This window comes from Melanotaenia boesemani, chromosome 4, assembly GCF_017639745.1.
Source record: "Melanotaenia boesemani isolate fMelBoe1 chromosome 4, fMelBoe1.pri, whole genome shotgun sequence".
Lineage (NCBI taxonomy): Eukaryota > Metazoa > Chordata > Actinopteri > Atheriniformes > Melanotaeniidae > Melanotaenia > Melanotaenia boesemani.
The window spans coordinates 11,764,547-11,777,941 of NC_055685.1; the positions used below are offsets into that span (position 1 = coordinate 11,764,547).

A 13,395-nucleotide genomic window follows, 5' to 3' on the forward strand; every position below is an offset into this window, starting at 1 on the left:
AGATGCTAAGAACATAACTTACTTTCTATCAGGTTTGTGAAAACAGAGGCCAGCTGATTAGTGTACCCTGAGAATAATTTCTTGTGCTAGAAAGGCCATGTAGATGATTAATTTAAGTGTATATGTTCAGTGCTGTAGTTTACTGCTTAAGGTTCTACTTGAGTTTTCAGCTCTTCCCTTTAGTGTAAAGTGTAGTCTCCCATAAAGCTCAGTAAAGCGTGGGAATCAAGTTACAGTGTAGTACCCTGCCAGAAAAAAAAGGGGGGGGGAAGCTAGTTTTGAAGGTGCTTCTTGATCTCGCGATATTAGCAGGTCATCTTCATTCATGTCTACTATGAGAGTTTTTACTTTCTCGCGCGACTTTAGAACTTTCCCACGCCTGTTGTTGTGGCGTGTGCTCTGCTTGTTGCCCCTCCCCAATTCTCATCCCTTTTCCCCGTCAACCACCCCTCCACACCCCCGCCCCAGTCCCTCACATCTTTTCCTTCCAGTCTGCGTCGCCTGTTGTGCGGTTGGCTTTGGTAAAGGTTGGGGGAGGGATCTCGCGATTGTTGGGACTTTCTTTTTCGGGGGGTGGGGGGTTAGTTTTTTTGGAAGATGGCGCCCGTTGTTACGGGGTAAGTGCTAAAACTTAAAGCGTAATGTAATGTTTGGTTCTCATGTGGTAAAGTATTGCCATCTAGGTTTTGATAGTTTTGGGTGTTAAACATGCACAGTCATACTTTGCGGCTCAATGCAGGTTCAGTTTGGTCAAAGTCTTTTTCGTACTGTTGCTTAATTTCTCAGCCATTTGTCTCGCAACAAATAAGTTTAAATTATTTAAGAAACTATTTGTCAGTTATAGTGTTTATATTTTCATCTTAGACAGTTTTTGTAAAATAAGTAATGACTGTTTAAATGTGGAGTAGTGATGTAATATCATTTAAAACGTTGCAAAATGCAACATTGACGGATATAAATTTGATTTAACTGGCAAAAAAGAACTTTTAACCAGATCAATCCACGATTCCCATCTTAAGCATACAAAATTAAGTTCTTTTAAAGAGAATTGTTCATATACCTATATATCAATATTAAACACTTCTTAATGTTTAGTCCACTGACACTGTCACATCCAAGTTTTCTGTTGAGACCATAAAATAAAGTATTTTTCTTTTATTTATTGTATATTTACAAATACAATATAGCTCTGCAGTCGCCCCATTCCAGAAAAAAAAATTCCTAGAAAGCAGCTTTCAGTGTATTTCAGCTCATTGAGTCACAGAAACACTTGCACTAACATGCCCTACACGTGTTACCACACTTTTTTCACCTTTACTGTAGCAACTTAAGTTGTTTTTATTTCTGTTATAGTAACCCTGCACTGAAACCTTGCATTTATTGCTTTTGTTTTGCAGGAAGTTTGGGGAGCGACCTCAGCCTCAGCGTTTAACAAGGTAGAGAAGAAACCAAAACAAGTCCTTCTGAGTACAGACAATTTAAAGCTTTATCAGTTTTGGTGGATGAGGTTCAGTGCTGCTGAGATGTTAACTCCTTTCCCTCTCATTTCAGGGAGGCTATGAGGAATTACATGAGGGAAAAAGACGATCAAACGGTGCTCATACTGCATGCAAAAGTTGCGCAGAAGTCGTATGGCAATGAAAAAAGGTTTGTGTGTAATTATGTCCCTGAGTATTTGTTGACATGGAAATAAATTCTACTCATTATAGATTTTTTTTAAACTTCTAATTGTGTCAATTAGATTTTTCTGTCCTCCGCCATGTGTGTATCTGATGGGCACTGGATGGCAGAAGAAGCTGGAGAAAATGGAGAAGGAGGGTTGCACTGAGCAGGAGGCTCAGCCATGTGCATTCATTGGGATAGGCAACAGTGAGCAAGAGATGCAGCAACTCCATCTGGAAGGAAAGGTGGGTGGTAATTTATTCTATAAACAGTACCATGCAGAAGCCATCCAAAGAGCCAGATGTTCTTATCTTTAAAGCTGGTATTGACCAACAGTTTGAGACTTTCTGAAGGTCTTTTAAAGTTTTTCTCTGCACATCAGCTGCATTTTCCGTTTACTTTCAGTCCAGTCCTTGCACCAGATCAATTTCAGGGGAATTTCTTGATCACATTTCTTTAGCTGCAGCTACAAAAATGACCAAAGATAACATAGTCTTACAAGAATTAAAGAAGAAAATACCTGAAATTTTCCCAATTTTACTGCAAGTCAATGCTTACAAATTTTTGGTGTTAACTGACCTTCCTTTGGGTAAACATCAAATGTCCAAGAGTCAGCAAATGCAGCATGTAATGTACTTTTATGTGCATCATCTCTACCATGTTCTAGATCATAATCCAGAATTCATCCAGCATCCTCTCACCAACCATCTACACGTTATCACATGGTCATAAAACCTCCAGATCTTGACAAATGAAGTTCAAAAGCTGTAAAAAGAAACTCTGATAAAACTGATGATCTGGCTAAAAACACAAATGCTCGTCCTTATTTGCAGCATGAATGTTAAGTAAAAAATAAAGAAAAAAATTAAAAAATAAACTTAAAGTGTTAGCTTCACTGAACTGCAGCGGTCAAAACACATTAAACTCTCATCCAGCTTTTCTGGTTCATTTTGCTCAGAAATAATGAAAAACTCTTAAATTTGTGGGGATAGTATATAACAGTCTCAACTGAGCAAATTCCAGGATATTCCACGTTGTACAATTGATTCCAGTTTCTGCGTTTCCCGTCTGCGTCGTTCTTTTCCATACACACAGCACGATGTACAGCTCTGAACCAGAGCCAATCAGAAGTGAAGATCCACCCCTTCTCTGAGCTTTTTATCACAATGGCTACATTTACATGAGTTTTAATTCCCCTTTAATTCAGAATAAAAGTTAAAGCCTCTTTAAGAGACCTTATAAACACCTAATTCCGAATTTAATGAACTTAAATACGAAATTTAAGTGGCTGATTTATTCTGATTTTAAATCCGAACTGAATAAAAAATCCTCGATCATGTAAACGTTTATTCTGCTTTAAATTAATTTTGGTCATTCTGCGCATGCTCGTTCTGTTGACCTGTCGCGACGGTACTTTACTCTTATTTCCCTTCTCCTCCTCACCTGATGAAGGTGAAGTTGTACGCTAGTGTCAAACTACTACTTTAAAACTAGAATCAAAATCAAAGTGAAAATGGTTGTTATTATGTGGTCTTCCATGTTGTAGACAAAACGAAAAGAAGCAGGAACTACAGTTAGTTTTTTTTCTGGTAAACATAAATACATCACGTCCGCCCCCTGTCCAGTCAGAACCCTTCCCAACCCCCAGATTTAAAGCGGAATTGAATAAAGACGATTTTTTTTCCATGTAAACCTGAGTTCGGAATGACTATTTCCATGTAAACATGAATGAGAATATTTTAATTCCGAAATATTTAATTCTGAATAATTCAGAATTAAAAACCGTCATGTATCCTTGGCCACTGTTATTTTCTTTGAGCTCAGGTAAGGAGGGTATGAATAGACAGACATTCAGAGAGATAATTAAAGTCATTCATCTAAACCTGTGAGACGTTAGACGCACTATTTTTTACTGAAGCTGTTGATTACCAAGTATTTGCTTTCAAGATAATTGAAATTGTGCAAACTCTGGCTTTGGCCTATATGCTGTATTTCCATTCATATTTGCATGTTTCATTAAATCACTGCATCTTTTTTCCTGTTTTCCTGGAAAAACACAATATAAAGTGGCTCAAAACTTTTGTGCAGTTGTGTATATTTATAGAAAAGTATAATATGCAGCAAGTTTCTTCTTAACAAACACATTCTGAAAGATGTAAAAGTGGGGCAGGAAAACTAAACACATCCACATGCAAAACCCTTTAATCCATATTTTCCCTGTGGTAGAACTTCTGCACAGCCAAGACGCTGTACATCAGTGACTCGGACAAGAGGAAGCACTTCATGCTGTCAGTGAAGATGTTATATGGAAACAGCTCCAACATTGGAGTTTTCCTCAGCAAGAGGATCAAAGTCATCTCCAAGCCCTCCAAGAAGAAACAGTCCCTGAAAAATGCAGACTGTGAGTTTCTAGATGTGTCAGCACACAACTAAATGTTGTTTTTACCACACTCTGATTTTGATTTCAAGAGGAGTTTAGGTTTCACTTTGGTCTTCGTCTCTCCTCAGTGTGTATAGCATCTGGGACTAAGGTGGCCTTGTTCAACCGGCTGCGATCCCAGACTGTCAGTACTCGTTATCTTCATGTGGAGGGGGGGAACTTTCATGCCAGTTCCCAACAGTGGGGCGCCTTCTTCATCCACCTCTGTGAGTCACAGCTTGGGTTTATCTTGTGTAGGCCCCACCTCTTATCTGTAATTAGTAAATATTTTAAATATTTTTGCTGTGTTTAGTGGATGACGATGAGTCAGAAGGGGAGGAGTTTGCTGTTAGAGATGGCTACATTCACTACGGCCAGACGGTAAAATTGGTCTGTTCTGTTACTGGCATGGCTCTGCCCAGACTGGTACGTGAGGTGTCACATGATCACCGTACAGAAATACAAGTTTGATTTTTGCCTTGTGTCACCGTGCATACATGGAGTCTGTTTTTACAACAGCTGCGTTTGCCTCATGTCCCCAGATCATTCGCAAAGTGGACAAACAAGCAACATTAATGGATGCAGATGACCCCGTGTCCCAGCTCCATAAGTGTGCCTTCTACCTGAAGGATACGGACAGGATGTATCTCTGTCTTTCACAGGAGAGGATCATCCAGTTCCAGGTGCAAATATTTACACACCAATGCAGCTTTAAAGTTTATTTGAAGTTAGTTTAAGTTGTTGTAACTAGAGTTGGGTTTAAAAAAACTTGATTCATTGATTTGAATTGAATCAAATTGAATTAATCCTATAGTCATTCATACAGTTTTAATACTGTATATAAGACTTAACGATGCTTGACAAGATCTTAGCATATGCATGCAGTTAAAAGGTTTCCTGTGTTGCTTCCACTAAGTCAGCTTCTCTCACCGAGATAATGTTTAAAAGTGACAGGAAGTGACATCACCACGCACTTATGTCTTCCAAAATAAATATGATAATGGACTAGTAAATGTAGATAATAATCTTTTAAGTATAGTATTTCAGAAGTGCATGTAAATGCGTCATATTAGACTATTACAGTAATCACATTACTCCCAGATATTTGACTTCGATGGTCATGTAAAAGAACTAATTGTTTTATAAAAATAATTATGAGAATGTCTTTAGTATCCAAGAAAAATCATGCTGTTACATAAATATCTGTAAATGAATCGACATGGATGTGAATCAGATTCACTCTAAATCGACTGGAATCAGGAAGTTGTGAAATTAATCGAATTGATTGAGAAAATTAGCGGTGATACCTAGCCTTAGCTGTAACTACACCAGTTGTAAATAACATTCTTTTCGCATGAGAGGCAACAACCGCAGGTATTCGCTTTACTTTCACTGATAAGCAGGTGAACAGACTGGTTGGCCGAATGACAGACGCACCCATGCAGCAGCATGCCTGCACAAATAAAGAACTTTCTCTTTCACCTTAAAGACAAAGAAGGAAAATCTTTTATTTAATGGGGCAGAAATCGAGCAGACACTTCCAACATACAATGTTTTGTTTGTTGAAAGAGAAACAAGGGAAGGAAATGTGATTTTGGCAAATGTGGGGTATCCAGAGATGTACTGTTGGCAAATGTGATTTAAACAGTTTAGTGTCTTGAATAACAAAAGAGGAAGCAAGCCTTTTTCTCAGATATAATCAGATATGTGTTAGTTTTTTACCTTGTATGCCTGAAATGAACACAGAAACATCGTTAATGTGGTGGTGTTCTGTTCTCTCAGATTGTCCAGACATGGTTTGGTTACTGTGGTTACCATGGTTACCTCTCTGTGCAATTTTCTTTCAATGCTTCCGTGTCAGCTCTTTCTTTCTTAGTAGAGGAATGAGTCAGATGTCTTCTCACCCCTTTGGATTACCTTTGGTATTTATGCATTATAACCACTTGTCAGAAGAATATCTGAGGGTCCTCGTTTGTGATCGGTACAAGGATGTTGGTGATAGATCCTTGGGGTCCTTTGGGTTGTGGGGTCTCTGGATTGGGTTTGCTTTCCACAGATGGTGAGTTCCTTCTGGTATTCTTTCATCGAGAACAAAACTAAACAAATTAAGACAAAATTTTTGACTTGCTAAACATTTAGTAGGCTACCTGACAGATTTTACCTTAAGTGTAAATAACAAGATAAGAAGTTAGATCGATGTTTAAAGGTTCCCGTTTGGGAAGAGTGACTTTCGAAGTACCCGCTCCTGATTGGCCTTGGAGAGGGCAAAGCTTTTTCAAGGTGTGTTTTCTTTTTAAACTGGATAACAAACCTGCTAAAACAAAGTTCCTGCATTTTTTGCTGACATGACCAGGTCAAGAAAACAGCCAGCTGCCCCAGTCTTACTTTGCTTATTTATTATGACATTTGTTTAATTTTTATTTATTGTCCTGATTGATCGTTAAGAGATTGTCTGACTGTTTCTGTTCACATATAAATGTCTTTTTCAGTGTAAGAGAAAATTAATTCTGGGTAGTAGATACACGTGAACCATGTGAGCATCATGCCAAGTGTGTGAGTTTGCATATGTACTTATATTCAGTTAAGAGAGTTTTTAAAAAAAGCATGAAATAATGTTTTCTAATTTATTTTAACCCCTGCAAAAAAATCATGAGGCATAGCTAAATTTGTAACCAAAATGCATCTTTCTTTATATATCTTGCTAGAAAGTGAATCTATGAATCCATTAAACATTATTGTGAAACGTGATATTTTGTATTTTTATTCATGCATGCAATTGCTACTGCAGATAAAGCTCTGGTGTCCCTGTCAGTAACATCAGAATATTAAGCTTTCTAGAGAATAAATGGTTCACGATGTAATACGTGAGCAATCAGAGGCAAAAGACAAGTGTTTACCTTCATCGTTATCAAGCTCTGTCTGCTGGGAGCTTCCTCAAGGCTGTTTGCCTGATTAGAAGCAAAAATCATTTCTAAGTTGGTTTTATTTCTCTTCAGGCAACACCATGCTCCAAAGAGACAAATAAGGAGATAATTAACGATGGGGCTTCCTGGACCATCATTAGCACTGACAAGGCGGAGTACACCTTTTATGAGGGCATGGGCCCAGTCCCCACTCCAGTCACGCCCGTCCCCGTGGTGGAAAGTCTGCAGGTTCTGGAGAAAATAAGCTTGTTATTATTCAGCATGTCAAACTCTTAATTACACTCTGTTAAAGTTTTCACTCAAACTTTAAGAATCTTTTAAAGCCATTGAATGGTTTTTGTTTCTCCGTATGAAGTTAAACGGTGGAGGAGACGTGGCCATGTTGGAGCTGACCGGACACAACTTCACCCCTAACCTCCGAGTGTGGTTTGGAGATGTGGAAGCAGATACCATGTACAGGTACGGGAGGCTGTGAATGTTTAAATCTGTGTGCACATCTTGCTGCGTTATGCTGTAAACAGTAAAAGCCTCGTCTCATCCTTTAGGTGTGGGGAGAGCGTCCTGTGTGTGGTGCCGGATATCTCTGCCTTCAGGGAGGGGTGGCGCTGGGTGCGACAGCCCGTTCAGGTCCCCGTCACACTTGTTCGGAATGATGGAATTATCTACGCTACGGCCTTGACTTTCACCTACACCCCGGAGCCAGGGCCCCGACCTCACTGCAGTGCTGCCGGCACCATCCTGCGATCACATAGCACGTCTTCATCATCACCGGCATCTTCGTCTTCGCCTTCATCTTTGTTTAGCGGCCTTGGGGATAACCACAGGGTCTACAGCAGTAGTGACTCGGGCATGTCGGTGCTGTCATAGTGATCCCTTTTGCTTGTGTGTGTGCTGTGAATGACTGGAAAAATGTGCACAATGACTCCAAAGAAGGTCATGGACCTGTGAGGGACTGTACAGAAGCCCCAAAGCTCTTCATTACATCAACTGTGAAGTCATGAGCAATGCTTAAGAGCTTAAAACAACAACAAAAAACAAACCATTTCAGACTATCCAGTGATAAATAACTCTGTACTTTAGCACCATCTTGTGGATGGTCGTGGACATGCTACGAGTCCCATCCAGGGGGCCTGATGTCTAAGCTCTAAGTCATCTAACTCACAATGGGATCTGTAAAATTTCATTTTTATATACCTGTGTGTATGAAAGCTAACTTCAGTCTCCTTTTTTTTTTTTTTTTTACCTCTAAGATCATATACTGAGAAACTTGTTGATTCGACTGTTTTGAACAAGGGAAGATTTGTAAGAGTAAGTTTTTACGGACCAAGTAATTTTATTGTATTATTTTATTCCTATTATATTTTATAAGCTTCAGACGAGGTACATCTTGACATTTTTCATATGATACCGCGTACTTATTTCATATTGTTTTCCAGAAGTTTCACATTCTTTTTTTTTTTTTTTTTTTTTTTCCTGAGTTAAAGATGGCTTTTAACATTTCTCAAATAGTCTGAGTGCATCTTCTCAGCTATTATCAACTTTTTTTGAAGCAAACTTATTCCCCTGAATGATCTTTTAAAAATCAATCAGTCTTTAATGAGGCACTTTAGATAATGAAAACATTCACATGTCTGCCTTCAGTTAAAAAGCTTCTAGTTTTATTGTTTTGGCCCACTGACCGGTTAATATGTGCTCATATCAAATAGACAGTGTGTTAGATCATTTGTAATACAAATCTCATATTTTATTCCCTGTGCTTTTTGTGCACACTCAAGTCCCAACATACTCATACACACTGCAGTTTTTCTCACAAAAGTGAAGCCTTAAAACAAAAGTACCAGGGATTCTGACCATTAAAACAAGTCCGACACAAAAAAGTGGGTCAGACTGTCTGATCTGTAAAATGTAATTTATTTCTATGTAATATTCATATTGAAGCATGTAAGTAGACAATTTAAAGGGCTCTTAGTTTTCTGTTGAGCTCGTCTGTGTTTTGGAAGAAGAGCTTTAATACTGTATTTGCCTTGGTTCAGAGCTACTCAGACCGTCTGAGTTCTCATTTATGTAATATTTTACTGACTCTTGAATGCAAATATAGTAGAATTTGGTTTAATGCACCATTGCAGCTGCTTTTTGAGTTGCTTGTGATGAGGAACCTCGAGTTGAATTTTGATTAAACTTAAAACACACAAAGAAGATGCTCTTACCAGCACAGCTGATTAGAGTATCTACTGCTGTATGATTTTCTTCTAAAGTTGTGATTTACATCCTGTTTTTTTTTTTGTTGTTGTTTAGTTTTTTTTAGTTGTTAAATGTTCAGTAAATGATTTTAAATCTTGGCACAGGTAATATGTATATAGTGGGTAAGGAAATAACCCTGTAGTGCAGTTTCCTTCTCAAGATTTTATGAGATTTTATGAAAAAAGGAATATGGGAAAAACATTTTTTTTATGCAGATTTGGATATTTTAGGTAATTTCTTTTAAAAACAGAGAAAGGATGCACTGTTACTGGTTGAAGACTGTGCACTTCTGGATCACATTTGTGTGTCTGCTCCACTGAGAAGTACATTTATGGTTTGGTAGCTAAATATTTACATAATATTCAAGCAGACATATTTGTGGCAAACATCAAGCCCTGTATGAAAAGTCTAGCAGCACATTCTCCATTAATTCTCAGCATTTGTCTGGAATTATCCCAGCACATCATCACTTATTTTGATCAGAAATGTAAACAGCAGGTCATCACGTTTTTCATAGTGATGGACGTACTGTTTACACATCGAGTCCCAGTCAGGTTTTGCTCATACTCATGTACACACAGCATCTTCCAGCCTGGTGTGATGCAAAGATTAGCTGCTTTGAAGTGAAGTTTGAGCTAAAACAACCTCGTCACGTCGTCATATTGACAGCTTCACTGCTCTTGTGTTTATGGAATAAACTTTCCTCTCGTATACTCTTTCCTTAAATAGCATGAGAGAAGGATCATCTTTTCCACGTGGTGTGTTACACTGAAACAGTTTCTTTAGTAAATCATCACTTATTGAGCTTAAAATAAGCGTAATACCTTTAAGGTATCCTGTTAAACGTCAACGTTAAACAGCCTCCGCTAAAAATGACCACACTTGTAGGATATTTATTCAACTTTTAAAAAATTTGTTTAAGATGAAAAGAAATGCAACACATTTAATAACTGAACATCTTTTGTAAAACAACAAAAGTTGATAAAATAGTACTTTTCTTATGATCAAGTGTAAGAAGAAATTATGGAATCATGAACAATAAATAAAAAATATTATACACTCACCATCCACTTTATTAGTTATACCTGTCAAAATGCTTACTAACACAAATAGCTAATTAGCCAATCACATACCAACAGAATACATTTAGACAAGTAGACATGGCCAGGATGAGTAGTTGGAGATGATAGAAAGGCAACAGGAACCCAAATAACCACTGGTCCCAACCCAGGTTTGCTATTACCATCTCTGAATGCACCACACATTGACTCAGAACACCACACTAGGTGCCATTACTGTCAGTTAAGATGCTACAGTTCACACACACTCACCAAAATTGATAAATAGAAGACAGAAAAAATGTCTGATCTGATAAGTCTTGATTTAAGCTGCGACATTCAGATGGTCGGGTCAGAATTTGGTGTGACCAACGTGAAAGCATGGACCCATCCAGTAACAGTACAAACTACTGGTTGTGATGTTATGGTGTCGGAAATATTTTCTTTGGATAATTTGGGCATCTTAGCTCCGATTAAGCGTCATTTTAACCCCCCAGCTGAGTATTGTTACTGACCATGTCCATCCCTTTATGACCACAGTGTAGCATCTTCTGATGGCTACTTCTAGCAGGATAATGCACCATGTCACAAAGCTCATATCAACAACTGGTTTCTTGAACATGACAATGAGTTCACTGCAACATTTTCCATTTGTTAAAATGCTTCATTGTTAGTTTTTTTCTTTTTTAGTAGAGGAATGAGACAGATGTTTTCTCCCGCCTTTGGATTACCCTTGTAACCTTTGGTGTCATTTATGCACGGATCAGTCATTATATTATCACCACCAGTGGACCACCAGTCCAGTGCTGGGTAAACTTTCCTCATGCCACCAAGATATTGGAAATAGATCCTTGTACTTCCAATGGCCTCCACAGTCACGAGATGGGATGTGGTGGAACAGGAAATTCTCATCATGGATGTGACAGAGCTGAAAAATCTGCAGCAACTGTGATGCTATCATGTCAATATGAAGCAAAATCTCTGAGGAATGTTTCCAGCATCTTGTTGAATTAAGACAGTTCTGAAGGGAAAAGGGGGTCCAAGCTGGTCCTAGTGAGGTGGACCTAATAAAGTGGCAGGTACCTCCTCTGGCTTTTATGGGCTTAAACTCTTTACAGCATGGACTTTACTAACAAAAACATTATTTTAATTTTTATATAGCTATTAGTAAAAAAAAATAAAGATCATAGTGTCATAGTTCTAATTGTTTTCTTCCTAAGACCTTTGCAAGCATATTCTGTGAATCTTACATTGTAGCGGTTTCTGTGTGTGAGTATAGTGTGTGAGCTCATTTTTCTCATGGGAAAACCGAACTTGGCCTTGCTAGGAAGATAACACAGTTTTAATACTTGGGCAGAACAATTGCATCCTCAGTTCACATTTGGTTCAGACTTAGTTCGGAGCTTTTCAACCAGGATGCCGTTGGTGTGTCATTCCTAATTAATGTCTGAGATTATTTTATCCAGCAGCTACTGATCGATCAGCTCTGCAGGATGGAGCCTTGTTATTGATGACTTTTTAGAAAACCACCATAAATTTGGAATCTGATTAAAATCCTGACTCTTTCAATGCAGATCAGCAGTTTTCTGAAATACTATGTCCTTTAATTGAAGAGAGTTGTAATGTTCTTTACTCTAAGATTCATATCATCCTGAAAAATGACCTCAGCATCACCAAATCTTTTTTCAGCATGTCAGCAACCCTATATAACCCTTTATCTGGTACCCATTGAAACATTTAGAAATTTAAAATTTAAACCATAGAAAATAGTGTTATACTAGTGCAGGATATTACAAGAATTTAAAATTATACAGACGTAACACTTTTCTCAAATTTGTATGCCAGAGACAGATCTGGGATGTGGTCTGATCTGTGATGAGTGATGTGGTTCTATGATTTCATGGACTAGCTTGCAGAGGCTTTTTGTGTGTCCAATGAAGTGTTGAAAAATAATTATCTGCCCAATAAAGGGATAATCAGTCATTGTTAAAAGTTGTTATCTTTATACAGCTACAACAACTATTCTATATCATCTCCTTGTCCAGTGCAGATTTATGATTCATCCCTTTCAACCAATTGTGCAAAATCCACGACTGCTTTCCTTTAGTCCACCGTAACCCTGTTTTATTCCGTTTGGGTGTTAGTTTTTGTTTGACTTTTTTCTTTTTCAGTTGATTTCTTATAGCTGAGTAAAAACATTTATTCCCGTTTCCATCCATCCATTCATTTTATTTATTTATTTATTTTTATAGTAATTTCTATTTTCAGACATACTTCTTTCGATTTTATGTCCTGATGCTTTCACATTTTTGATCCACTTGTATCTTTCCACTTTGCAATCTGCCCATTTTGTCTGTTCTTCTAAGGTGAATCACTTCCTTGAAGAATATTTCTAATATGTCCCATTGTTCCTACAGGTGCAACATCCCCTTAAGTAGACTCATTTGCATATTTAGACTTGTGCAACTATTTGTTCTACAAATAAAAAATTTAAGGTTGAATTTCTTTTTGAACACTTGAAGAATTTCATTTTTTTGTTTGTAAATTCTTCTTATAAATAAATATATAAATATTGAATTTGTATATATATATATATATATATATATATCTTAAAGCATATGTATTTTAGTAAGGTGCACAGGAACAGTAGTTCCTGCTGAGACCTTCATGCCACTTGGGCATGCTCCACAGGGTAAAGGTCAAATCTGCTGGACTATTTTTAAACTGGCCAGATCTCTGGGATGAAACCTGACACTTTGTTAAAGTCTGCATGGGTTCATATAAACCTGTGCAATTTCCTTGTGTCATCCACTGTCCTGATGTTCCTACCAATAATTTAGTATGAACTCAATGAACGATGTGCATCTAAGTGTTTCTGTATCAATGCCTTTTAGAAATCCCACATACAGACATCATTAGAAACCCAGTGAACAGTTGTACAAACATTAGCTAAACCCTTCCTCATGGCTTAAAGAGCTGTGAACAAGGATAAATGCTATGAATGTCAGATGCAGACAGTTAGGCTGTGAAAAGACATAGGACAGGTTATTCTTGGTATCATGGTGTTGATCTCAAGCAATAGTTCCCATAA

At 37.7% G+C, this 13,395-nt stretch overlaps 1 protein-coding gene across 1 annotated transcript; it reads left to right on the top strand.

Annotated features, from left to right (window-relative positions):
- Window positions 1-447: 447 nt before the first annotated feature.
- On the top strand, window positions 448-11,176 carry rbpja (recombination signal binding protein for immunoglobulin kappa J region a). Its single transcript, XM_041984077.1, has 11 exons — window positions 448-617; window positions 1,398-1,436; window positions 1,552-1,647; window positions 1,742-1,907; window positions 3,889-4,063; window positions 4,171-4,308; window positions 4,395-4,507; window positions 4,624-4,764; window positions 7,078-7,233; window positions 7,361-7,464; window positions 7,551-11,176. Exons 1-11 carry the CDS (start codon window positions 598-600, stop codon window positions 7,870-7,872), a joined length of 1,470 nt encoding a protein of 489 aa, XP_041840011.1. The 5' UTR covers window positions 448-597; the 3' UTR covers window positions 7,873-11,176.
- The last annotated feature ends 2,219 nt before the right edge of the window (window positions 11,177-13,395 follow it).